This window comes from Rattus rattus, chromosome 4, assembly GCF_011064425.1.
Source record: "Rattus rattus isolate New Zealand chromosome 4, Rrattus_CSIRO_v1, whole genome shotgun sequence".
In the NCBI taxonomy this organism is placed as follows: domain Eukaryota; kingdom Metazoa; phylum Chordata; class Mammalia; order Rodentia; family Muridae; genus Rattus; species Rattus rattus.
In genome coordinates, this window is record NC_046157.1 from 146,158,237 (window position 1) to 146,185,709 (window position 27,473).

A 27,473-nucleotide genomic window follows, 5' to 3' on the forward strand; every position below is an offset into this window, starting at 1 on the left:
TAGGTCATTGGGGGTACTACCTTTGAAAGGAATCTGGCTTCTCTTTAGGGAGGGAATTAGTGTTCAAAATATTGGATTGGTTGGGAGGGAATTAGTATTCAAAGAATTGGATTGGTTGCCGAGGGAACAGACCGTTATAAAGTAAGGTCTATTTTCTTGGTTTGCTCTCTTGCTTCTTCTCTTATGTGGTACCACCCTCTTCCTCTTCCTGTTTGTCTCTCTCGCTGTGATGGTTAATCTTGATTGGCAACTTAATAGGATTTAGAATCATCACAGAAACAAATTTCTGGACTAGTCTGTGTGGGGTAATCTCCATTAGGTTAGTTGAGGCAGGGATTATCATTTTTATGGTTTGGAGTCTTGGAATTAGTAAGAAGGAGAAATAGGACTGGGCTTAAGCATCCATCACTCTCCGTGACTGCGGATGCAGTGTTCCTCCTGTTCCTGCAGTCATGCCTTCTCTTTCAAGAAGACAATGATCCCTGGAACTGAGAGCCGAAGAAACCTTTCTTTTAAATAGGTTTACTTTTGTTAGGTACTTTGTTGTAGCAACAAGACAAGTAACAGTGCACCCTTATCCCCAGCATGTGATGCCCATCACCATGAGGCCCTTGTCAGGAACCAGGGCTGGTGCTGTGCTTTAAAGTAAACTTCTATAGATTCTGTTTCCATCAAAGCCATAGCGGGGTGGTGGTGGGGCACGCCTTTAATCCCAGCACTCAGGATTCAGGCAAATCTCTGAGTTCCAGGACAGCCTGGACTACCTGTCTTGCAAAAACAAAAACAAATAAACAAATAAAACCCTTGGTATTGGGTGCTTTGTGAAAGTAACAAAAACACCAAGACACTGCCCATCATTCCTTTTTTTAATAAATCTTTTTTTAGTGAATCTTTATGTATATGAGTACACTGTAGCTGTCTACACATGAGAAGAGGCACCAGATCTCATTACAGATGGTTGTGAGCCACCATGTGGTTGCTGGGAATTGAACTCAGGACCTCTGGAAGAGCAGTCGGGGCTCTAACCGCTGAGCCATCTCGCCAGTCCCCATCATTCCTTTCAAAATGCCAACATTTTGTGTAACAGTCTGTAATCAAATCAGGACTCTACCTAGATGAATGGCCTATGGGTGGAGAGGAGCTGGTCACATCTATTTTAAGGGTCGTAATAGGGAAGTTCCTAGACAGAAGAGAGTGGAGGATGCTGCGTGGCCAGCCAACAAAACCATCTTCAATGAAGCTCATAGGTACGTTGTGCTTAAGTGGTCAGTGTTAAGCTTTACTGTGAGAGAGACTTGATCTTTGTATTAACATGTACCTGTGTGGTATTCATTTTTATACAAAACTTTTCTTGTCATGTTTAACAAAAATGAACAAAAATGCCAGAAGTCCTTTCAAATTTATGACTTCCTGATTATGTCATACCATATTTTTAAATTCAATTGAGTTTAATTCACATTTTCATGTTTAGCACAGGATCACTCCCTAGGAGGTATTTTGTTCCAAATGGTGTGCGGGGGACTCACTCTTGGCAAAAGATGGGACCCCAGACACCTGGATCTTTAGCCATCTATGAGACAGTCTTACAGATGATTTATTCCACGGGGCTTTAAAATGTACCACCAGATTCTTGCAGACGTGAAAAGCTTACCATCGCTGGAGCTTTAGAATATGTCTTCATTTCTGGGAGGGTGAAATGGCTCAGTGGGTCAGGCACTCACCACACAAGCCTGGCAACCTGGGCTTAACCCCTGGATCCCACGTAAAGGGGAAGGAGAGCCGCAAGGTCATTCTCTGACAGCCACGGCATGCATGTGCCTATTCGCATACACCATACATGCAAAGAACAACAATTGTTAAAAAAGAATGTAAGCGTACGTAAACAGGGCTTTTTCATGTTTGTGTCTGAGATATGCATGCATGTGTGTATGCATATTCATACGCATGTGGGCATGTGTGTGTTTGCGTGTCTTTCTTCTTAGACTCCACTTCATTTAATCTGCTTTCATTACTGAAGAAGATTCTTTAGCAGAGCCTGTTGAGTTGGCTAATCCAGCTAAGCCAGTTTGCCCTAAGGATACCCTATTTCTGCCTCCTGCCTTCCTTACAGGCAAGCTACTATGTCTGCCTGGCTCTTATGTGAGTTCTGGGGAGCTGTACTCTGATGTTCACACTCCCATGGAAAGTGCTTTAGCCACTGAACCATCGCGACAGCCCCATAAGCGGAGCTTTTTAACTGTGACTTTTATTATACGCTAGGTCTATAAGGCTGAAAGTTCTTAGCACATCATTTCATTTGGTTCTTTACCAGAGCTGTTCGCCATGCTGGAAAGTCACATCCCTGACAGCTATGCTGTTCGTGGCAACTGAGTCTCCAATAAGCTTATGGGAGCCTTTATTTGTGGCTCGTTCATAGAAGATTTTACTTCCAGGACATTGTGTCTGACTGTTATGTCATGCAGTGAGAGCCTCCCTGGGTTGCTACATATTTAAGTGCATCCCCAAGTTTGGTCCCCTAGCCTTTCCCTATTTTCTATTTCTCTTATCTCTTGGCTTAATCATACCCAACATTCTAGCTGCGCATCCCCTAACATCCTGGCACCCAGGTTTGTGTGGATGGAGTGGGCCAAAAGGTGAGCGTAGGTTTCCAGAGCAGCCCTAACAGAGAAGGAGAATGAGAATGTCTCTGTGGGTCACAGGAAAATGAGGCCTGTGGAGCTTACAGGGAGGAGATGTCTAGGGGCCTCACTCTGGTGTCACCGCCAGGGCCACTGCCACCACAATCCACAGCAAAGTTTCTCACCTAAAGCCTTCAGTTCCAATTGTTTCCTGTGTACCTCTTCGAGGCATCACAGAGCTTCCAGCTCAACACTAGCGTCTCCGTTTTACAGGTGTCAAAGCAATCTATGAGAGGGTTAGACTCTGAGAGGTCTTCCTAGAATCCCCACTTTACTTCCAGCAAAGGCTCCATGATCCTTTCCAAGTCCAGGCAGGCATCCTGTTCGTTTTTTCATGCCTGTGAAGGCTTAGGAAAGAAGGGGGCTAGAAAGAGCTCTGGCCAGATGGCAGGGTAATAAATGGCTCCGATTTAATAATTTGTTGCTCTCCTCTTAATTAAAAGGCTTTTCCCTAAATGACTTGCTGATCACACAAACAGCACACATGGCTTGGGTGAGGCCCAGAGGACCAGGGAAATCTGAACTGGGGGGGAATTGGGGGAAGAAGACGGATAAGGAGGTGTCAGATGCTAAGACGATGCCCACCTGGTACACGCCAGGCTCTCTGCACTACTGATGAGCTGGATCCTGGGCAAACTGACTCTTTTCTGGAGCCTGACTTTGTCGAGGCTCACACAGCCACAGGCCTTTTTAATTGCAGAGATCCAAGTATCAGCTTTGTTATGGCTTTGCGTTCAATTCCTGTGATGGCCCATCTGACCTTTGGGAGTCTTCAGATAGCCTTTGAACCATTTTGATTGTGTGACATAATATACCCGACATATGGGGTAGTAGTGGGAGATGGCGTTAGAGAACCATTGCTTCAAACGTTGTGTTCTCAATATCTACAGTTATGATCAAACGACACTATTTGCTAAGCTCGGTATTTCTTCTGAGCAGCTGCGATTTAGCAGTCCCTGTGAGTAAAATCTACTTTGCAGACGCGAGCATACTGAGGCGTATTCTCGAAGCCTCAGGTGTAACTAGGATATGCTGCTGATAAAGCGCTAGCTGGAGAGGCAGTTTGAGGGGGCTCATGGGGGACTGGCTGTGTTAATATGGAGGCTGGTGGTCTCTCTTGCATTACGCAGAAACACCTGGCCCTGTCACATTTCATCAAGAGACTTGTCCAGCTCTCCTTTACTTGTTCGTAGGGTCCCAAAGATCATGTCATACAGGCAAACATCCTGCCAGTCAATCAACTTCGGATAAACAGTAAGCTCTCAAATGAAAGGTGAAGCTCAGGGGGGGAGTGCTTGCCTAGTATGCTGTTCTTGGTTTATCCTTAGTGCTGGATAACAACAACAACAACAACAACAACAACAACAACAACAACAACAGTGTTTTATACATTATTTCATTCAATTAAGCAAGTTCTCCTCTACATTTGTGCTTTTATCAGATTGAATATTCTTGTATAGCCACCATTCTCCCTATTGCTTTTGGATGTCAAATCCCTTCTTATCTTTCGAGGTCTAACTAAGATGCTATTTGTCCCAGAGTCCCTGTGTACCTATGATCAGAGCTCCTCACTAAATCCCCAGAGCAATTTGTCCATCATTCTTTGTGGATTTTTTTGAGAATACTTTCACTTATGTACAAATAGAGGAGAGTGGGCCTATAGCCAGTTGGTGGGGGCACAGAGGAAAGCGTGGAATCGCCTATGTGAGTGGGAGGAAGCTCAAGGAGACTAGTGGCAGGCATGTGGGTGTTTACTTCGTCATCCCAGAAATCTAGAGGCTTTGGGTATTTTCTGGAAGAGGTATGGTTGTTATACATATAGGGATAAGAAAGAATAAGCCTACTTTTTTTTTCTGAAGCCAACAGAAGAAAAATAAAATGAAAACTCAAATACTATCGAACTGATGGCTAAGAGGGGGCTGATTTCCTGGAAGCCAGTGCTAAGGACCAAGGAAGTGATCAAATGGGCGCTAACACTCTTTCCCAAATGGAGCTGAGAGCCAGTGGTTTCCTATTACTGCAGCCAGGAGTGGGAGGTCCCTTCCTGTAAGCTACCTAGAAAGCATTTCTGCTCTTAACTGCTCTATTAGGATAATTTACATTCATGATGAATGGAACCGTTCCTTCCCGAATTAGCCTGAGTGGCTCCATCAAGTGCAGATGTGAACAGTTCTGTTTGCTGCAGAAAGCTGTGTTACACCATTACCCCCCTGACGTCATCTGAGCCTGCAGCTTGTAGCCGCCCCCAGTAGCTTCTTCCTAGGCTTTTTCTTTGGCCAAAAAAAAAAAAAAAAAAAAAAAAAAAATCTGAGCTTGCCCAAAATCTGGGGTGGACACTAAGCAGAACCTTCTGACAGGGAGAAACATGGAATGCTGGAGTTAGAAAGGAGGACTCACTTTTTCCCCAAGATCCATAGAATCCCATGTTTTGAGGTCAGAGTAGAAACAGGGTGCCGGTCCTCGGGCCTCCTAAATCTTCCTTTGCTCTTGAAATTCCTCAACAAACTAGTCTCTCTTTTTAAGAGCTGAATTCAAAGCTATTATGGTGGCCCACGCCTTTAATCCCAGCAGGCTGCAGCAGGCATATTTCTATGAGTTCAAGACATGCCTGGTTTCCGTAGTGAGTTCCAGACTAGCCAGGTATGCACAGTGATGCCCGTCTCAAATAGCAACAAAAAGAGGTGCGCTCAAAGCCAGGAGCACATAATTTCAAATAAGCTTTAGTCTATGTCAGAGCTTCTCAACCTGTGGGTCATGATCCCTTTTGACAAACCTCTATCTCCAAAAATATTTACATTACGGTTCATAAGAGTAGCAAATGTCAGTTATGAAGTAGCAACGAAAATACTTTTATGGTTGGGAGGTCACCACAATATGAGGAACTGTATTAAAGGGTCACAGCATTAGGAAAGTTGAGAACCGCTGGTCTATGCTATGGGCAGGTCAGATGAACAGAGGAAAAAAGAAGTTAATAAGTGTAAATATAGAAATGTAAAATAAAACAAGAACTTGAAAAAGAGGGACCCAGAGAGAAGCAGTGGAGATGAGGAAGGGAAGGACCCAGGGGAGCATTCATGGCCCATTATCTGCCCCCTTGTGGTCGTCAGGGACATTGTAGTTGGCCAATGACCTTTAATATTACATTTTCAACTCACATCAGGTACAAACTAGGAAATTTCTTGTAGGAATAATGGATGAAATCCTATCAAATGCTGGTGGCTCACCCCTGTTCTAGCATCCACAGAGCAGTGTATGGGGTCAGCAGCAGGAGCGGGGATATCTGTGGTCTAGTTTAGACCCCAGTATTCTCTCTATGCTTAGACACGATACTTGCCTTCTATTTCTGAATAGCCATGAGACAGCCTTCATTTTATTCTGATTTATAATTCTGCAAAGACCAACCAATTGTTAGGAAGAAGAACAATCTGTAAAAAAGTTCAGCTTGCCACCACAACTTCCGAAGTCAATTTTGAATCTATCACCATCCCTGGGAGAGTTCTGCACTGGAGGACAGCATTCTGCATCCCGGGCCCCCCGCTGCAGGATCCAGGCACACAGTCAGACTTTGTGGAGTGGAACAGTGGTGCTTGAGTCTCCCATTCAGTGCCCATTACGAGATGTCAAGAGGTGCAGGACCGTTAAGAGGTGAATAGGGCTCCCCTCCTGAGTGGATTCACCCATGCATGAGATTAATGGGCTAACAGTTACCCAGAGGGCAGGTCTACTGTAAAAGCTATTTGGTCTGGGTTTCTCTTGGTCCCTTGCCTGTCTCCAAGGAGGAATTCTGCCCCCTGAGCACAGCCTACAGGGCTCTGTTCTCTGTCACCTCAGCACTCTGTCAATCAGAAGGCCATCACTAGATGCAGTTCCTGGGATGTGTGCCAGCACCATGAGCCCAAATAAACCTCTCCCTAGATAACTTGTCTTTATATTAGCCTGTGATATCATGCTATGGGGAAAAGAAAACAGACTGTATTCCAGTAGGAATCTTTTGTGTGGCTTCTCCTGTTCTCAGAACAAAAATCCAGACTTTTGTTATGGCCTGCAGAGCCCCAGTCACCTGTCCTCTTTTTCTCTAACCCCTCCTTGTCGCTGCTCCCCTCTCATACAACCCCCCACCCGTGCCAGCTTCCTCACAGTCTCTCAAACCTGCCTGGGTCCTTCTGCAGTGGACCTGTCCCGTGCAGGGTTATCCTCTGAGAATAACAAGGCAATCACCATCTTTACCAGAGCAGCCGTCATTACCCACAGGAGACCCACGAGCTCTGGTCTGTAGATGTTCCCTCATAAGCAGGAGGGGCATTAGACTTGTACAAGAGATTTCAGCCACTCCTTCCTGCACCCGGATCCCAGCGGCCCTTGCTGCCTACCGGAACTAGAACCGGTAGGAAGTAGAAGGCTAGATGGAGGGAGGGCTCCATCTCTTCAGCTTTGGGGGAAGCCATCTGGAGTGAGGTTTTTGGTTAAGGCTGATGTGCAGATGCTTAGAGACCCCTCCAGTTCCTGTAAGTAAGCCCCCGCTCTTTGGTCTTTGCCCTGTTTTAGGTGAATACAGGTTTGTTCACACCTCCCAGGAAAAGTAAGGCGGCAGCACCCTTCTGGGGCCTAGTGCTTGCCTGCTCTCCTTCTCTGGGGTCCATGCCGCCTTTCCCAGACTACTCCTGGTCAGCTCTGTGCTCTTTCCCTGTTTAAGTCCTTGTTTAAGGCCCTTCATCATTTGAGGTCTTTAGTCTCCTCCCCTTTCTTTCTGCCCTGGATCCTTAACAAGACCTTGATTTTTATGAAGTCAGATCTGTTGGCTCCGATTCAGGGCTGCAGTCTGGACGCCTTCACACATTGTGTTTTCCTCAACTCAAGGAAGATATGAATGAAAGGATGTTTTTTTTTTTTAAAGGAGAGTGGCGGTATTGGAGGTACAGAAGAAGTGACATTTTACAAGAAGAAATTTGGAGCAGGGTGTCGAGGGAGATGCTTTCAGCAAAAGGCGTGTAATGTTGTCCCAGAGAATAAAAGTGCCGGATTTGAGAGGGAGACCAAATTGTGAAATAATCCCAGCTAGGAAGCCCAAATGAAGACGCTAGGGGAGGGGCCTCGCAGCAGCCCCTGGGATGAGTGCTGTACGGAGCCTGCTGCAAGCAGGTCCTAACTTTGAAGAGTTTGGGGGAGGGGTCTTGGGGAGGCAAACAAGAGCAGAACTGCCAGGACTGTCAGTCATTAAGTCCATCCGAACGGAACAACCGCTAAGGAAGGTGAATTTCTTGCCTTATAAACCTTCACAGTGCTCCTCTGTGCTTTGGATATGCAAATGTCCGCTCAGCCCGCAGCACGCTGGGAAGGAGCAGCCTCCTTAAAGACCCAAAGCCTCGCATCTGCTCCCGGATCTCACCACAGAACTCTCTCGCTCTCTCGGTGTAATTAACCTGAGTGGTGGTGTGCCCTTGAGGCGGCTGTCAAAAATCCTCCCCAAAGACTGTCAAGCCCTGTTCTAGGGCATTGGAGAAGGACGGAGAGGGAAGCCCAGCGTTTACATCACCAGCAGGGAGCTCCCCAGGGAGACTTTAATCTGGTTTAGGTGTCCAGACACAGGCCATTAGGCAAGGGAAGGCATGCAGTGACCATTTGTACATCTAATTAAGCCCTAGGAAGAGCCCTGCTAAGGCACCTGTCTCTGGCCTGGTTAATCAGGTCCCGCTGACCTCTCCGGGCTTCTGTTTCTTTACTCCTAAGAGAGGAGACGAATATCCTCGAATGTCCCTCCTGATTTCACTTTCTGGGTCAAGAAATGAAAATTACAGAGATTTTCTGGAAATGTATCAGCAACACGTCTACCTTCTCAGGTCCCTGGAGTACACAAGGGGGAAAATTAAGAACTCTTAAGAGTGGGAATAATGTGACTTAAACACTGCCTTTGTCCCTTAGGGACAACCCAAGAGGATGTAGAATCCTAAAGGTCTAGGGTTAAACCTCAGAATGACAAACTCATGCCTTTAGATCCCTTTGTGATTTAATGCGGCGTTGTGCCTGTTTCTTATAGTAAGCATACAGCTAAGTAGTCAAAGAAGGAAAGAAAGGGAGGAAGGGATGACGGAATGAAGGGACACTGGACTGAAGAGAGGGAAGAAGGCTGACCTGAGAGATGGGAGCCATTGATCGAACACCATAAATTTGGTTAATTTATGCCCCTCTCCTTCTGTAACGGTTAATCTTGATTGACAACTTGATGGGATTCAGAATCACCATGGAAACCAATCGCAGGGCAAGTCTGTGGGGGAGTTTCTATATTCGGTTAAATGAGGTGGGAAGACTCACCCCAAATGTGGGCAGCACCATTCTCTGCACTGATCCCGGGACTGAATAAGAGAGAAGTGACCTGAGCATAGCATTCGCCACCCTGTCTCCTGCCTGCGGATGCGACGTGACCCGCTGCCTCAAGCTCCTGCAACCACACTTTCCTACCGTGATAGACCGCAGAACCGCACCCCGACTGCGAGACACTGTAAACCCTGCTTTCCTTAAGTCGCTCTTGTTAGGCATCTAGTCACAGCGATGAAGGAAGTAATTAATAAATCTTGGCTCCAAAAGAAAGAACTGGAAAGCTAAGTGTAATTCATGAGGGAAGCACAATCAGGAGTCAGGAGTACAAGGGTGGGGAAGTTCAGTGGTAGTGTGCTTATCTAGCATGTAGGAGGCCCTACCTAGGTTAAATTGCTAACCTGCACTCTCCCAAGCAGTCGCTGGTAGCAGTTCTTCAAGGCTCCGCCCAGCAGTTGCCTAGCAACAGCCAGGTAGGCGCCTGTCCCGCTTACAAAAAGGACTCTCTCTCTCTCTCTCTCTCTCTCTCTCTCACCCCTCTCTCTCTGCACCCCCCCCCCCTTCTTTCCCCTCCCTCCCCCCCCCCCCTCTACACACACACACACACACACACACACACACACACACACACACACACACACTATGGTGGTTTGAATTAATTAAAGCCCCCCCCCCCTTTAGGCCCTTAGAGAGTAGCACTGTCCAGACAAGCGGCCTTGTTGAAGTAGGTGTGGCTGTATTGGAGGTATTCCACTAGGTGGCGGGCTTTGAGTTCTCGGAAGTTCAAGCCTGGTCAGTGTGTCACAATCACTGTCTGCTCCCTGTCGATCAAGATGTAGAACGCTCAGCTACCTCTCCTTTTCCAGCACCATGTCTGCCTGCATGCTGCCATGACTCCCACCATGATGATAATGGACCAAAGTTCTGAAACTGTAAGCCAGGCCCAACCAAACGTTTTGCCATGGCCATGGTGTCTTTTCACAGCAATAGAAACCCTAAACAGACAGATAGGCAGGCACACACACACACACACACACACACACACACACACACACACACACACACACACGGGCACTTAAAACAAACAGGGGAGGGGAGGAAGAGGGGAAGGGAGGGAGAGAGAGAGAGAGAGAGAGTAGAGAGAGAGTTAGGTATGGGCCCTAGTACCTTCTAGCTCTAAAATTCAAGACATCCATTTATCTATGAGTCATTTATTTACCAATGGCATTTTTTTGGGCACTTAAGTCAGTCCTGAAATGTTAACTGAGTAATGGGCTGCTTTCATTGAAATGCATGACATGGAGCTAACTTTGAATGTATATATTTGTTTGTTTGTTTTAAGGCAGGGTTTCTGTGCAGCCCTGGCTGTCCTGGAACTCACTCTGTAGACCAGGTTGCCTTCAAAATCACAGAGATTCTGCCTGCCTCTGCCTCCCCAGCACTGGGATTAAAGGTGTGCCTACCACTGCCCAGCCCTTTTAATCATCTTAATGAATTGGTGGATTTTCACTGTTGCCTAACGAACTTCTTGAAGTAGATAAACTGTTTTAAAAGCCAGTGTGTCGGCGCATACCTGTAACCCCAGCACTCCGAAGGCTGAGGTAAGAAGTTGTGGAGTGTGAGGCCAGTCTGGCAAGACAAATTTACCAAATGAGTATTTCAACACTTCCCCTCCTCCCTACAGAAAACGTAATTACAGTAAGACCCCAATAGATTATGTTGTTGACAAAGCCAATGCTAGGAATACTGATTGAAATCTCATTGGTTTGCCTTTTTGAAGACGAGTTTTAGACTAAACACTGACTTCAAGTTTAGGATGTTAGAGCTGGAAAGGAGATCACATTGTTTAGTCCAATTCCAGTCTTTCTACATTGGAATTTCTAGGAGCTAGATACATGAATTGATGGGAATCCAGGGTTCAGAGATTGGGATGCCTGGGCCCATAGTCCTCTGATTTATATCAAAGGACAGTATATTGCTCTGTGGGTGAATCAGCTGAGCCTGGAGAGTGAAGTGACTGTCATATGAATTGGTGACAGGCACAAAGAAGGGTACAGCACACGGTCTTAACAAATTAACCGACTCAGCAGGGGACAGGAAGAGCAAGACAGGTGTTGGCTAATTAGTAGCTATTCACACTGTGAAGCAGGAAATGGATGCTCAGTAGTCTGGGAAACCAAAGGTATAAGATTCACCTCAAATACTAGCTGTAAGTGTTGCAGCTCTGAAGAAAAAGGCGTCTCCTTCAGAAGTTCTTTTTAGTTGCCTTTGAAATTTTCCCCAACACAAGTGAAGGGGAAAAGGTATCCTAGCAGTTGGGAGTACCACAAAGTCACACCACACAAATATATTTACTGGGAGGAGAAACTCAGGAGGTGGCTGCCTCTGCTCCAGTGAGAAGCAATGGGGAACTGGACAGAATACAGGATTTATATAGTGTAGCGTTTCTTGGGGGGTGGGTAGGATTTGCAGGGTGGCCTGGGATTGGAGGGATTATATGGCCTGATTGTTGGAGCAAACTCAGGGATTGGTGGGATTTTTTTTTTTCCTTGTAGGGCAGGCAGGGACTGAACACTCCAGCCACACTGGTACAAGCACAAGAGACATCTGCAGGGCAGGGCATGGCAGTTGGAACTCTTTAGGTGGGGACCTCGGCCACTTGTGTGCCTTGAGGGTTTATAACGTTTACAAAGTATACCAAGTTTACAAAGAAAGCCCAAGCAGGAAAAGCTTTCCCTGCCCCTCGAATGGGCATAAATAGCCGACACTAGCAGCATTCCTCTTCCACCTCTTGTGGCTGCTATCTTGACAGCTCCTGCACTGGTGGAGCCCACCTTACTGCAGCCCACTTCATCTCTTCTTATTAAAAAGCACATCACTTTTCCTTAAATGTCTGGTCATTTCCCCCAACTTACTCTGTATTCAGAGATCTACCTCTTTGTAATGAGCTCTGTTTGAAAACAGAATCGTAACAACCTTCACACGTACACTGAAGACCGAAGAATATTATATTCAACTGTTGCAGGGTAGAAAGAAGGCTGGTGCTCAGAAATGGAGTCAAGTAACCATGACAGCCTATCGGATAGGTGGGAGGGCTTTGGAATCAGAGTAACAAAGTAGCTGAACACAACCTTGTGACAATTGTGGACCAGCTCTGGTTCAGTTTTCTCATCTATAGAATGAGGAAAATAGAGCTGGGTGTGTGGTGCACAACTTTTTAAATCGCACTCCAGAGAAGGATCTCTGTCAGTTCTTTAGGCTAGTCAATGAAACATAGTAAGATTCTGTCTTTTAAAAAAAGAGGGGAAAGAAAGGGGTTGGGGATTTGGCTCAGTGGTAGAGCGCTTGCCTAGGAAGCGCAAGGTCCTGGGTTCAATCCCCAGCCCCGGGGGGGAAGAAAAAGGGGGGGGGATATAATAATAATCTCACGATGGTGCAAGTCACCTACAGGTGATGGATGCAGGAAAGTTCTCTGCCACAGAGTAAGTTCTAGACCAATCTAGGATACATGAGTTCCTCTCTGTGCTTCATAGGTTGTAGTACGGATTAACTGAAGTTCATATTGACGATCAGCACGCTGACTGATGGAGGCTCTAACAATTCAAATTCCTCTTTGGTCTAGGAAAGCAGATGGGGCTTATAAGGACAACACTATTAGAAACGGGTGCGCCAGGAAAATATTATCAAATCAATCTGGCTGTCTGACATATCTGGAGACATCGCTGACACTGAATGTTCAGCATCACAGGCTGCCTTTACGCCTGACTAAACGTTTGAAGAAACTGAGACCTATAACTCCCAGGGTGCATCACACCTTGACCTGCCCATAACGTTACGCCTCTCAAATTCACCAACCTCCAATGGGCAGGCTTTAGGACTCAAACTACAAATCCCAGAAGGCCCTACACCAAGTGTATTATCATCCACAATTAATCTGCGGCCGTATGGTTGTCGGGAAATGTAGTTCGACGGTGGCCGAGCCATTCAATGCCAACCGCCCGCGCAGAGATAGATGAAGTTGCAGCTCTTGAGTTTTAGTTCCTCTCACAGTCCATCCAGAAACGAAAACTGCCCAAGCAAAGCTCTGAAAGACACTCCTGGGCTAGGGCTCTTCTGCGAAGGTGCTTCACCTTACCAGTCTCGCCAGGTAAGAAAGTGGACTGCAAAGGAGGTAGAGGCGTTGGAGGCGGACGATACCAAATTACGGCGGGAGGAGGGAACATCAGGAACGGGAGAATCCAAGTGGGACTTTTAGAGGCAAAGTGGGGCGGGGCGTCCTCTTTCCGTAGGCGCCCAGGATGTGCCTGGGAAAGGAAATGAAGCCTAGGTTCCAGCAAAGTGGGACGTCTATGTGCTGGGGTACACTTGTCGTTTATGGTTTATTAGTTGGACCTCTCATTCCGTGATCTCACCTCCCGACTGGGTAGTCAGTCAGCATACCGGGCCAGGGCAGTTAGGTAGATGATCCTACTTGAGTACAGGCTGAGAATTTTAATTGCTGCTGGCTGGCTGGATTGAGTGTAACATCTGTGAGAGAAGATGTTTTGGGGTGCTTTGTCTAATGGGAGTCTTAACAGGGAATAAAATTTAAGCCCGATCTAAAGTCTAGAGTCTAAATCTTCCTTTGACGCCTGGCCGTGCTACTTGAGTATTTCCTGTGTCACAAGCATTATAATGTGAAAATGCTTCTATTCTCCTGTTGTAATTGGCTGGGAGGCTCACTGTCTCTGTCCGCTAACTTAGGCCTAGTCCTGGAAGCTCCTAGCCACTTATCTGAGCCTTGAATGTTTTCAGCCTCTTGAGACCTGCAGCTGAGTAAGCTCACTCTTCTTTGAACTCTAGCTGGCTGGTTCCACTCAGCTGTTCTGGCTCAAACGCCTCTCCCAGCTGACTTATTCAATCTGTCTTTTCTCTCCGCCTCTGAATTGCTGTTTGGCCTTAAACTACCTCTAGTTATCTGTTCTAATCTTCCGGCTCCTTCTCATTTTCTTGCTCGTTTTGTCGTCATCTGTGTCTAGCTTGTTCTCTCTTCAGTCTGTGTCTGTAAAACTCTAACAGTAAAACTGCCTCCTTCTCCCTCTCAACTCCACTGAACTGCTCTCCACAAACTCTACTATATTTCCTGTACTGTGCCCTCTTCCTCCTGTACAGTCCGTCTCTCCCTAAAGTAGCTTCCCTTTCTCTTCCCATGCGAGTTGAGCATATCCTCTTCTGTCAAATTTTTGTCTGACTCTCGTCACTTTTTTTGCCATTCAATTAGACATATAACTTTCAAACATGGGTGCTTCCTTCTACAAACTAACTTTACCTTCATTGTTTGGGTTAAAGGTGAGTACTGAAGTCGTGTCTATATTCCAGCTAGGGGGATTAAAGGACTGAGCTAAACCCTAACTAGAAATACAGGTTTGAATATCCTGTAACATCATAAGGCAGTGCCATTTGGATAAGGCTGAAGTCAGATCCCAGCCAGAGAATTAGGTGTTCGGGCCATGGCTTCCAGAGCATTGTAAGATGTCTAAGGTAAATGAAATCACAGTACAGAATAAATTGTATAGGATGACCTTACTCTCTGCTCTTGAGTGGTGGTAATGTGCATTGGCTGAGATGACAGTTGAACTGAACCCTTTCTATCTTTTGTCTGATTTTGGTACAGCGACCATTGCTCCCCATTCCCTGCTTTGTCCCCTTATTTTTTCCAAGAATCATTTTGCTTTTGCATTTCAGAAGTCAGACTCTAGGGCCAGCTGCTCTGGCTTGCATTTGGCCACCTGCAGATTCATCAGAAATGTAATGAGGGTGGAGTGCAAGGGGAGAATTTAGTGTGCAGTCTCCATGAGGCTAATATTCTTTCTCCTCCTTCCAGGTTGGAGACAGGCTACTGTAGCAAGCGTCGTGGCATGGTCCGTATGCTCTGTCTCTTTCTGTCTGATCCACTAACCTGTCTACTTTAAAATGTAGCCTTTGTCCATTCTAATGAAGTTGGGTTTCACTGTAAAACTTTCTTGGGATCTGCTAACTCACCTTGGCTGGCAAACGGGAGGGAGAGAAGAGGGAGAAGGAGGAGAGGGGGGAAAATACCAGTGAAACACAATCAGTTTGGAATTTTGCTGTTTCATCTGGATCAGTATTTTAGAATATGCTGCTTACTCTGTGTGGGCGCGTGCACGTGCACGCGCGTTTTCATTTTAATTATAAGAGAAATCTCAATTCACCCTTTAGCTTTTTCTAATATGTTACCTGGAACAAAACCTTATTAATCAAAGTAGCAACATGGTGGGTGTAAGTTTTATTTCTGTCCTCTTACCTTTCCCAGCTTCTGCCAACTTCCCAATTAAAGGGTGACATTTCTGCAGAAGCCTATCCTGTTAGAAATGTCCTTGCCACTTACGGAGGAGCAGAGGAAAAAGATTGAAGAGAATCGGCAGAAGGCTTTGGCCCGTCGAGCTGAGAAGCTATGGGCAGAACAGCCCCAGAGCACGGCTTCAGGCTCCAGTGCTGCCAGGCCGTCCCAGTGCAAGCAGAACTCTCTCCTGAATCTCCCAGCGGAGCCTTCGAAGCCAGGGGGCCATGCTACCATTTCCAAGGGACAGAATCTCAATAATTCACTCCCTGCTGCTCAGAGACCTCACAGCTCCCCCTGTTTTCAACCCAGCACAGCAGAGGAAGCAAAGGGACTATGGAAGAGCGAAGGAAAGATGTCCGCAGCCTGCCCAAACCCAAGTCCCCCAGAAGTCTCTAACCAACAGCTTTTGGGTTGTAAATCCAGTGAGGGTCATCCCCAGGCAACCCAGGACACAGCAGCTTCCTGTCCTGGACCATTTCCCAGGGATCCCGAGTTAGAGGCCAAGGCGGGGAGGCCCTCCACCTCTGGACAGAGCATTTCGGACACCTTTTATGCCTTAGGGGGAAAAACACCTAAGACAGATGGGAGACCCGCAAAGACACTGCAGACCTCACCCCAAAAAGCAGGCTGTCTACGGGGAACGTGCTTAAGGACTGGGGATCGCTTCCGGGTAAAGATCGGCTACAACAAGGAGCTCATTGAGGTGTTCAAGTCTCTGCCCAGCAGACGCTATGGTAATGAGGCTTTTTTCCTTTTTCTATTTTTGGACTCTGTTCTAACAGCTCCTCATAAATAGTAAGAGGGGACATTGGCACATTACATTTTTCTATTTTAGCTGGCTTCTCCCTTTGTAATAGACACTGTCTCGAGCAGCTGTTAAACTTAGCTAGCGCACAGCCATAGGGAGAACTTTCCTGTGTTTATTGAGGAACCAGTTCCTCTGCCACGTGCTTTGTGTATTGGAGCATTAGAGCCTAGAAACAGTAGTTTGAAATCCAAAGATTTTTTTTTTGTTCTTCTTTCAGTTGTTTTTTTTTTCTTTTTTAAGATTTATTTATTAATTATATATAAGTACACCGTAGCTGTCTTCAGACACACCAGAAGAGGGCATCAGATCTCATTACAGATGGTTGTGAGCCACCCTGTGGTTGCTGGGATTTGAACTCAGGACCTCTGGAAGAGCAGTCGGTGCTCTAACCACTGAGCCATCTCTCCAGCCCCTTCTTTCAGTTTTCAACGGCTGAGCCAGCTCAGTCCGATGAGTAAGGTGCCGGGGTTAGTTGGTCTGAGGGAGTGCTGGGTGTGACTAGCCAGCTCTTCTAGTCTTCAGAGCTGTTCACATCCTTGCCCAACTACACACCATTCAGAGGGTTTGGGTTCCGGTCCTAACTGCCTCAGCCCACTTAGCGAAATGACTTCTGTGGGCCCGAGCTGCCGTTATGCGCAACAGAAGAATTACCCACATTGTCTAGCTGTCTCTAGTTGTCCAGGAAATAAGTTAGAGAGTCTCAGATTACAAATGAAGACGAAAAGTGACCAGCCTTCGGTTTATTTCAGATTCGTTTACGAAGACGTGGGACTTCAGCATGAGTGACTACAGAGCCTTGAGTAAGTTCACGCATTCTCTCGCCTGTGGCGAAAAGTCAGCACCTTGTGGTTCTACAAGCTGGTGTCGCTCTGGTGATCTCTCTTATCTCTTATAATGACCGTCTTACGAACGGGGAAGTGAAGTCTCAAATGAGTAACTGGTAAGGAGACACACAGCTAATTAGTCATTGAACTGCAATTCAAGCCAGAGTGCCCGTTTCCCCTGGGCTCTGGCAGATCCAGCAGGACAGATAGCTGTGTCAGGCCTCGCTTCCTAGGGAGATGGCTGTTTAATGTCTGACCCCGGCTAGTGAACCCCAAAGTTCAGGGGGCTCTGGCAGGGTCTATCCCGTCTGCTCAAGCAGGTCTGTCTATCCCGTCGTCATCAGCCCTGGTGTAGCCGGTCGTCTGAATGTGTCCTATGTCAGTAATTCTGTCCCCTTGTCCTGTGCTGCGATCTCGTTTCCCTTTCTCCTCACTTGTTCCCAGCAGCTGTGTGTACACTGACTCTGCTCCGCCCACTTCAGAAGCTGAGGGTACGCTCAGATCACTTCTCAGAGGATCCGGCACATGACATAGAATTCCTTGTGTTCACCAGGACATTTCCTTGGGGGAGCGGGCAGTGAAGGGCCAGTTTGTACAGACTTTGCTTGTTCTTTCCTTGGTCTCGTCTTTATAAATACATGACAAGGTGGTGTTCTGCACATTGGTAGGGCTGCTGTGACACAAACTGGACCTTAAGCAAAAGAAGTGTGTTTACTTAGTTCTGAAGGGAAGAAATCTGAGGCCAAGATGTGTACAGGCCTGGTTTCCCCTGTGGCCTTTGTCCTTGATGTGCTGGTGGTGATCCTCTGTCCCGGTTAGTAGTTCTCAACCTGCCTGACGCTGTGACCCTTTAGTACAGCTCCTCATGTGTGGTGACCCCCAACCATAAAATGAATGAATTTCTTTTTTGGAAGAATTATTTATTTATGTATATGAGTACACTGTCACTGTCTTCAGACACACCAGAAGAGGGTATCCAATCCCATTACAGATGGTTGTGAGCCACCATGTGGTTGCTGGGATTTGAACTCAGGACCTCTGGAAGAACAGTGAGTGCTCTTAACCACTGAGCCATCTCTCCAGCCCCTAGAATTACTTTCGTTGCTACTTCATAACTATAATGTTGCTGCTGTAATGAATCGTAACATAAATATCTGTGATTTCCGATGATCTTGGGTGACCTCGTGAAAGGATTGTTCAGGGGTCATGACCTATAGATTGAGAACTAATGGTTCAAATCCTCACAGCCGCCAAGCATACAAGTTTCATCTTGTCTTGCCTTTGCTTCTCTGTCTTGCTCTTTCTCTCCCTCTCTTCTCCTCCCTTTCCCTCCTTCCCGCCCTCCTTCCCCCCCATACTATCTCTATCCCCACTTTCCTATCCCTCTCTCCGCCCCTCCCTCCACCAGTCATCTCAGATTACTAAGGCCTACCCAAGTGATCTTATCTAACTTGAAAAGCTCTACCTTGGTGTCTTATTCGGAGGCACTGGAACTTAGAACTCTCACATAGGACTTTTAGGGGGCCATACTTCAACCCATGACACCTGTGGTGGCGACCTTTTCCTTCATGCAGTCATTACGTATTAGAAAAGGCTCCAAGTGCCAGGTTAAGATTCCAGGTTTGCCCCCCGCCCCTTTTACCTGGTATTATTGGATTTTTGAAACCAGAGATTTCCACTAGGCGGTTTTGTTGGCTATGCCATCTTCTGATCTTGTTTTTGACCACAGTGCTTTGTGACTTGGACGGCGTTTCTGAGTTTGTGTAGGTTTTGTTTGGCATGAATACTTCTTTTGTACTGCTCCACCTACTTGTAGTAGGCACAAGTTTGCACATGGCCTTTGAGACGAGGTTGGCTGGAGCGTGTGGACCCTCTCTGTACCCTGAATTCCTCTGCAGCAACTTCAGAGTTATAAGCTGCCTTTCTGTTTTTAATTTTTACATAGGTTTATCATTTTTGTGCCTTTTTATACTTTTTATCTTAGATTATACTTTTGGGGTTTTTGGTTTGTGTTTTGGTTTTTTGAGACAGGGCTTTTCTGTGTAGCCCTGACTGTCCTAGAACTCACCCTGTAGACCAGGCTGGTCTGGAGATCCACCTACCATTGCATCTGGGGTGGAGTGCTGGGATTAAAGGCGTACACCACCATCCACCACTGCCAGCTTTTTTTTTTTTTTTTTTTTTTTTTTAAGTACTGGGGATTAAACTCGCAGCCCTGTGCATGGTGGTCCTTTGGCCTTTGATAGCATCATCACACATCCCTGTTGTCCCCGACAGCTCTGGCTTTAAATGTCTGTGGATTCTGCACTGCCCCTCCTTTTCTTTTCCGACAGAGCTGGGACTGAATCGAGGACCTCAGGTGAGCTCAGTCAGCCCTTGAGTGCCGAGCTCCATCCCTAACCTGGAGTTTGCTCTGTTTTACCCCACCCTGTACTTACCACGCAATACACAGAGTGAATTAATGCGCAAAGGAGGGAAATTAGTCCCATAGTCCCTGGACTGAACCACTATGGGCACTTTGTCCCCTTCTTTTCTCAGTCACTAAGTAAAGCAGGTTAACATTTGTATATAATTCGCACCCTGCCTTTCTCATAAGCATTTCTGTTTCAGTGAAAGCTAGCAGTTCTGTGTAATGAGTGTATGGGTGTCATTATTATAATAGACCACCGTGAACCTCAACTATTTTGTATTATTGAACATAGTAAATTTTATGCTGTCTTTTCCAAAACTTGTCACTGACAGAAAAAATTAATAATTGCCTGACATTGATCGTGTCATATGAATATGGCAGAGTTTGCCTATGCCATTTTCTTGCTGTTTAATTTGCTTCCCATTTCCTGGTTTTGCATCCATAAGGAAGCCCCTGGATGCACAGGCTTACGTCTATTAGTTCCCGGGAGTAGAAAACTCAGGCCAGACTGTCTCTCCAGTCTTCCCAACAGGTCTTATTCTCAGCTAGTAATGTGAATATCTAGCTGGGTTTTATTGTTTTGTTTTGTTTTCTTTTTTTAATCTTGCAACACTAATATGTAAAAAAAAAATGGCCTTTCATTCTTTTGATTATTTGAAAAGCAGAACATTTCTGTTTTCTAGTCGCTTTTACTTCTGCTGCAAATCGGCTGCGTCGCCATACTTTCGTTTTGTGTTCTCTATACCTGTCTGGCCTTAGCAGTTTCGACTTTCAAATACTAGTTGTTGTTTTTATCAGCTTCGTCGTCTGTTGTCAAGTCCACGAGGCGAGCGAATCAGTGATGAGTGAGTGATGAGTGATAAAATAATGTGAGAACCGGTGTGCCTGTGGCCCGTTGGTCCTGTCCCTCATCCTGTCACCTAAGCCGTGCCTGTGGCCCGTTGGTCCTGTCCCTCATCCTGTCACCTAAGCCGTGCCTGTGGCCCGTTGGTCCTGTCCGTCATCCTGTCACCTAAGCAGTTGGTGCAGTAGCTCTGCACGGGTGTTTTGCACTGTGTCAGCTTCAGCCGACCCTCAGGCAGAACAGAGACTGCTTCCCTTTAACTTTCACCGCAGGTTACATCCGCTCTTAATTTCTGATATCTGTGTTTCTAATTTAAAAAATTTGAGGAACAGAAAAATTGCTCACACGTTCTCCATCTCCCTCTTTGTGTCTCTGTCTCGCTGCCTCCCTCCCCCTCCCCGACCCCTGCCCGCATCAAGGGTCTTGCTGTGCTGCCCAAGCTAGCCCACCTTTTGGCCTTCTGAGTAGATGGTTTTACAGTGCCTATCACTGTGCCCAGGGCATTAGTAAATATGAAAATGCTCAAAGCCTCAGTTAAAGGTTGCTTGTAAGCCTTCCCAGTCTACCTCATGGCCTTGAGTTCTCTGCCCTGCTGTCTGTCTGGCCTTTCTGAATGTCCTGGCTCAGGTGAAAGTCGTCCAGTGTCATGTACCTTATCTTGGTCCTTTCCTCCTCTTCACAGTGAAGGCCGTCGAGCGACTCTCCACGGTCTCCCTTCAGCCATTGGAAGAGGTCGATGGCAGTGTCGGGGGACAGACCAGCCTCCCCTCAGCTCCATCCCTTACCTTTGTCACAGGGAGATGCGTGCTCATCTCCCGAGCCCGCTTCGAGGTTGACATCGGCTATTCTGAGGTGGTGATTGCCCTGTTTAAGCAGATGGAGTCCAGGAATTACGGCAAGTGACTGATCTCTGTGCGAGCTGCGATGTCAGCATTGTTTGTCTCCGTCTTTGAATGTTCCAACTGACTTTCCTGATAAAGAGATAGCTGTATCTACAGGACGCTGACACCTCCGTTGTCACAGAGAGTGAACGAGTGGTGGCAGCTGCTTTATCTCTAAGCATCCCAAAGAGAACATCCTACAGTTTTCTTAGTCACCTGGTCAGTGCTGTCTTGGCAAATGCAGGTGCTGCTTAGCCTTAGAAGAGCAGTAAAACAGAAGATGCCTTTCTGTACAAAGAAAGGCCTTTCTGTACCCCAAGACAGTGGTGTTGAACTTGGGCGGGCAAAGGAAACCCCTGGAAGCCTGGTTGTTAACGCTATAGCTTTGAGTTGGGGGTTGGGGCGGAGGGTGTGTTTCTAATAAGTTCCCTGGTGGTAGCTATGGTACCAACCTCAGGACCACCACATCCATCCTGAGAGGTTCATGAAGTTGGAAAGCAAATGAGTGAGCGAGTGCTTCTGTCTTCTCATTGCAGATCCGAAGACCAGGAAGTGGAACTTTCTCTTGGAAGAGCACAATAAACTAAGTGAGAAGCCCATCTTCCTGCTTTTCTATCATGCTATTCTCTTAAGTAGCCTTAGCTTTAAAATGACTTTGAGGAGAGGTTTCTCCTCTCTGCTGTGGTAATATTGGTACCTTCATGCTTGAGGGCAGAGCGGCTGAATGTGCCTGTCCAAGCCTGCTGACCAGCAGCTTGGTGAAACCATTGAGAGGGCTCTTCAACCAAAGGGCAGGCTGTGCTGTTGAAGTTCCCCAGGCTTGGAAGCCTTCCTGCCATCATAGACAGGAAAGAGAAGGATGGACCTGGGAAATCAGAGGAGTGTCAGGGTCACACAGCTGGAATGGAATTTCCTTGAGATAGCCTCTCAGTTTACCTCCAGAAGTTCCTTGAGATAGCCTCTCAGTTTACCTCCAGAAGTTCCTTGAGATAGTCTCTCAGTTTATCTCCAGAAGTTCCTTGAGATAGCCTCTCAGTTTACCTCCAGAAGTTCCTTGAGATAGCCTCTCAGTTTACCTCCAGCACGGGTGACCTAGGAAGTAGGAGAGTGTTCTGGCTGGAGGCTGCATCATGGGCTACAACCTATCAAATGCACAAGGCAAGACATGATAGGTGAAGAATTTTAACAGGAATTTTAGAGGCTGACCAGGAGCATGGATGTGTGCACAGCTACCATGACCACAAAAGGGAGACGCTGGTTCACTATCACTTTTTTTCCTCCTTGTACTCTTCTTAGATCGACTAAAATTCTAATGTGCCTGAGAAAGGTGGTTGTGGTCGTAGCTCAGCCTGTCCTGAGCACTAGTCTCCACTAATTTAAAGCAGTGATCGTTTTTTACAGTTGTGTTCTACCTGGTGCCCTATAGACTTACTGGTCAGCCCAGCTAGTGGGAGGAGCTGTGTGTTGGTGCCAGTCACAGCAGTGAGCTGGCCAGCCTTGGGAGTGAGAGCCAGTAGGGACTTGTCCATCAGGTGGGGCTTTGAGGCAGGGCTGTGTTGCTTTCCATGCCTGTGTCTTCTGACTTACCGTGCAGTATCAGTTATCAGGTACACAGCGCACTATTTGTGTCCCGCTTGTCCTTTCATTAAGAAGAGACATCTTTGGGCTAGAGACGATAGAGTGTTTGTTTGCCTGGCATGCATGAGGCCTGCGTTTGATCCAGGGGTAGGGTGGCATCTGCCTGTTACCCAAACACTCAGGAGATAGAGGCAGGAGGGCCAGAAGTTCAGGGTCATCCTTGGCTACCTAGCAAGTTTGAGGCCGGTTTGGGCCTCAAAACTACCCTATTTAAATCCCTATCTGCCTCCCTGGCAGAATTAAATCCATCCTTGAGCAAGGGCTTGCCGTAAACCACAGGGTTGAGTTGACCGTGAGGTAGTGCTGTGTAGCATCTGTAGAAAGTGGCTGAGGTGGGAAGGCTGGCCAGCATAGATCAGAAGTTCTCTGCCTGCCGTTTGGAGCTCACGATTCAAAGGGAACTGTTTGGCCTAACCTGAATGTTTGATGCGAGATGAGAATTAGTTCTTTCTTCTCACTACATTGCCTTTCTTGACCAGGAAAGACAAATACATGAGCACTAAAAGCTCTGCCTTTGGGGACTGACGCGCAGGACGATACAGTGCTGGGAGACCTGGAGTCCGGGCTAGTGAGAGCAGCGAGTTCTTCATGCAGAGAAGTGCACACAATGGGCATACTTCTAGCGTCTGCAGGAGACATTAGTCAGGAATTCTAGATTTAGAATTTTTATAGGCTTTTCCTGGTTACATTGTCTCAGTGAGGAAACCTTTGCTTCCCTTACTGGGGCTACTTGGGGGCCACAGTGAAGTCAGTGGTGGCAGAATAAGATTTAAATCCCTGCTGCCTCTGGAACCTAACCCATTGAGAAAGTCTGAAGCCAGCTCTGAGCACTGAGAGGCCAGAGAGGGCCCTGCTGAAGAGTCTGGTTCCCACCGTGGTTCAGACTCTGTTAATGCTGCAGACCTGGGGAACCTGCTCCTTTCTCCTGACCTGGAGGTCCTCATCCTCATGTGTGAAGTCAGGTTACTGACCTCAAACTGGTTGAGCACATAAGAAGCTACCTAAGAAGTGACACTGAGGCCTGAACATGTCATCAAAGACGTGAGGAGAGTCATCTCCTCTAGGAAAGTGCCTCTCAGCGATTTCTCTTCCCACATGACTGGAGGCCTTCCACCCACAGCGAAATTGGCATGAGGCCTTTTGTTTTCCTTGGCTGTCACAGTCCAGAAGGGTTCTCCGTGATCCTGTCTTGTCAGCTGCTGTTTGAAAACACTAGCATCTCTCAGCTGTGTGGCTAGCGCGTTCTGGCAGAGAGCTTTTTGTAGAAATGACTTCTGTATGACTCATGAAGCCAGACAGCACATGCCTGTCATCCGCCAGCGCCAAGGAATGGACAATAGGCAGCCCTGAGGAGGAAGTGTGGGATTCACAGAAGCACCCAGTGAGCTGAGCTGGCAGCACAGGACTTTGGAGGCAGCTGTAGGAGGCAGGGACTTTGGGTTCTTCCCGCCGAGTGGTTGAGAGAGAGTGGTGCTTACAGAGGCTTACACTCCAACCGCTCTCAGCTTCTTTCTTCCAGCGTGCGCGTTCTGAAGATTGCTAGAATTATGAGGAGAATGGCTTCTGCCGAGTACACTGAGCACTCACTCTCCCGGAGCTTGTAGAAATGAGCAGATTCAGATTTAATTTAAGAGATATAAAGTGGATTTCCACATCAGTAGGGAGCAGCCTACTTTATATTAAACCCATCAGCCTTACCTATTTTCGATTAGTTTTGCTCATGGAAACTGCAGAAACAATTGGTGTGTGCATATACATACACATACACATACATGAGTGTATGTATATTTTAATTATATGTATTGTGTTTGGGTGGGGAGGGCATAAGCACACACACGTGCCATAGCACACGGCATACATGTGATCAGAGGACACACCGGTTGTGAGTCAGACTTTTCTGCCTTGTGGGTTCCAGGGACTGCATGCAGGTTTCCAGGCTTGGTGGTGAGCACCTCTATCTGCTGATCCATCTCCCTAGCACCTGATACTCATGCAGTGAAGGGCAACAAATGATTTAAATAAGCTGAAAATAACAAGCAGTGGAAGATAGCGGCAAAATGGCACGGCCGTCTCCGGACACATCGGTGTGTGCCCTGGTAATCAACTGGGAGTAGTCCAGAACTTTTGGAATACCCTTAGCTATTAAGAAACAGCTGATCATGACTGTCTCTATATTAAAGAGAACCAGAATTTTACCAGCAAAATTATATGTATGTATATATATATATATATATATATGTATATGTGTGTGTGTATGTGTGTGACTAGCTAACACTTAGGCCTTTGGACCATGTAGCCCTAGTTTGAGCTGCTCTATTCTGCCATTGTCGAAGAATAGCAGTGGACCATCCATAATCAATGGCCTGGGTGTGTTGTATAAGTTATAAAAAAAACAACAAATCACTAAAACCCGCCTTTGCTTACTAACTCCTGCTTTAGAGACTAGATCATGCACAATCACCTTTAGAGTAATGGGTACACTGCATTTTCTTTTATTTGTGTGTGTGTGTGTGTGTGTGTGTGTGTGTGTGTGTGTGTGTGTGTGTAGGCATCCAGGTGCCGTAGCATATATGTGGAGGTCAGAGGGAAACCTCAGGCGTCTCCCCCATTTCTGTCTTTGATGTGGGTTCTCCTTGTGTTTTTCTACTGTGTTCATGAAGGAAGCTGGCCCAAGAGCTCCTGAGGATTCTCCTGTGTTTGCCTCCCATCATCCTGGAGCAGCCCTGGGATTATAGACTCATGCATTTGGCAAAAACATGGGTTCTGGGTACTCAAACTCTGGTTCCAACATTTGCACAAGCTCTTTTCTCTTTGCACACACACACAGACACACACACACACACTTTACCTGCTTCCCTAGAGATGGTAGCTAAAATACTTTCTCAGGCGGAGATGGTCTCCTTCATATGAAACAAGATCAGAAGTGTGTTTTCCTTGGTCTGTGACCCGTGTGGGGACTCTGCTTCCTGATCTGGTTTCTCGGTAGCACTACTCTCTACCAGTCTAACCTGGGAACACCTAGGGGCTTCTCTCTGAAGAGCACAGTGTTTCTTCTGCTTGTTGACAGAAGGTGACTTAAGAGTTCTCTCTTCCCCCAAACAGTGAAGCCCTAAGAATGAAACTAAGACTAGAATCATTGTTTTAAAGTCGTGCTCTTTTAGGGTCTTTCTGAGCTGACTTTTAGTGGTATGCAACTTTAATAGATATGGATCTTTGTATTTGTATGGAGCTGTAAAGATAAAAATTAGGTTGAAAAAAATCGTAAGCATGGGACAAGTCTTTCCAGTCTTGTGTAGTCTGTCAGACCACTTTGCTGTAACTGAGTACCCTCATATCTCTAGTAACTGAGGGCCAGAGAGAGGGGACACTGGCTGTTGTCTGTTCCAGTGCTCAACTAGTAGAATGTTCTGTATTTAACCCTCTTGATAAGATGGCGTATAACAGAATGCCTCTTACTGATTCCTTTCCCTTCTTCCTTCCCCGTGCGTTTGAGCGTTCTTGCTCAAACACCTCTCTTTTTTTCTTTCCAGTTGCAAGGTCCCGTGAGCTCAAGCAAGTCCAGCTGGACCCTCTGCCCAAGACCTTGACCCTGGCATTTGCATCCCAGCTGGAGAAAACGTCTCTCCAATCGAAAGCAGACGTGCCAGAAGCTGACCTTTCTGGAGTGGATGCCAAGCTTGTGTCTAACCTCATGCCCTTTCAGAGAGAGGGAGTTAGGTAGATTCCTGCTCTTCCTCGTGTTCTCTCTCTCACTTGACCTCCCTTGGCACAGGTGGAGTTCGCACTCGTCTGAATACCTCGCATACATGTCTGAAGCATGTAGGCGTCAGAGCCAGGTTGCTGTCACCCAAGCCCGTTGTTACCCTTGATATCACAGCCCGTGAGTTAGCCAGGACTTCAGATGCACAGGTACAGAAACCCAGTTCACATCAGCTGAAGGAAAGAGATTGCTCAGTGCAGGAACGAGAGACCCAGGGTTTCCCAGTAAGCTCTCTGCTTTCTTCTTAGCCTGTACCTCAGCTTGTCTCTGCCAGGTTCAGTTCAGGGCTTGTGGCTGGTGTCCCATGGTTTGGCACAGCATAGACTTAAGTGCTATTTCTAGGCTGTAGAAAGGGGAGCTGCTGCTTGTGGCTGCTGAGAGGACAGGGATACCCATTGGCCCGTGTGCTGCTGGGCCTTGGCGTGCTGGCCTCTGGTGGCCAGAGAGCTCCTCAGTTGGTGCACCTTGGGAGACCAGTACCAGAAAGGCCAAGGGCAGCTGAAGTCCGTATAGTACCCATAAGCTGATTGATTAGAAGAGACTGCTCTCTTCGGTTTTTGCTGTCTAAGAAGGAAAGAAAAAGAACTGTTCGCCAGCTCATTACTAGGTTTTGGAGCCAGCAACAGCTTTTCACAAATTAGACAAAGAGGCCCGGAGTTTGGCGGAGGGGACCGGATGTCTGATGCACAGACATTCACCACCGTTTCCGCTCTCGCTACTTCCCTCCCTTTGGAGAGATGATGGTCATACTGTTTAGGAAGCTGCCAAGCACCAACAAAAGTGCTTTGTCTCCTGCTCCTCCCATTCTCCGGGGCAGGTAGCATTTACTCCGGTCTCACAGTCTTGCTTGGGGGTGCGTCAGGAGGCACTGCTCCTGAGAGGTGAGACTCTAATCCAGGCCTGTCTGGTGATAGACTCCACCTTTATCCACAGACTTAAGTGTTTGAGGTGCACAGTCAAAACAAAGCCATGCCC

The 27,473-nt window shown here is 46.9% G+C and overlaps 1 protein-coding gene across 1 annotated transcript in view; it reads left to right on the top strand.

Annotated features, from left to right (window-relative positions):
• The first annotated feature begins 13,225 nt into the window (after nucleotides 1-13,225).
• Nucleotides 13,226-27,473, top strand: part of Smarcal1 (SWI/SNF related, matrix associated, actin dependent regulator of chromatin, subfamily a like 1) — a 47,608-nt gene continuing 33,360 nt past the window's right edge. Inside the window, exons 1-7 of the mRNA XM_032901319.1 lie at nucleotides 13,226-13,349; nucleotides 14,854-14,890; nucleotides 15,304-16,067; nucleotides 16,891-16,941; nucleotides 20,902-21,114; nucleotides 21,637-21,687; nucleotides 26,269-26,455. Of these exons, the coding sequence (XP_032757210.1) occupies nucleotides 15,362-16,067; nucleotides 16,891-16,941; nucleotides 20,902-21,114; nucleotides 21,637-21,687; nucleotides 26,269-26,455 (1,208 nt within the window). The 5' untranslated portion in view covers nucleotides 13,226-13,349; nucleotides 14,854-14,890; nucleotides 15,304-15,361. The remainder of the gene's footprint in view (nucleotides 13,350-14,853; nucleotides 14,891-15,303; nucleotides 16,068-16,890; nucleotides 16,942-20,901; nucleotides 21,115-21,636; nucleotides 21,688-26,268; nucleotides 26,456-27,473) is intronic.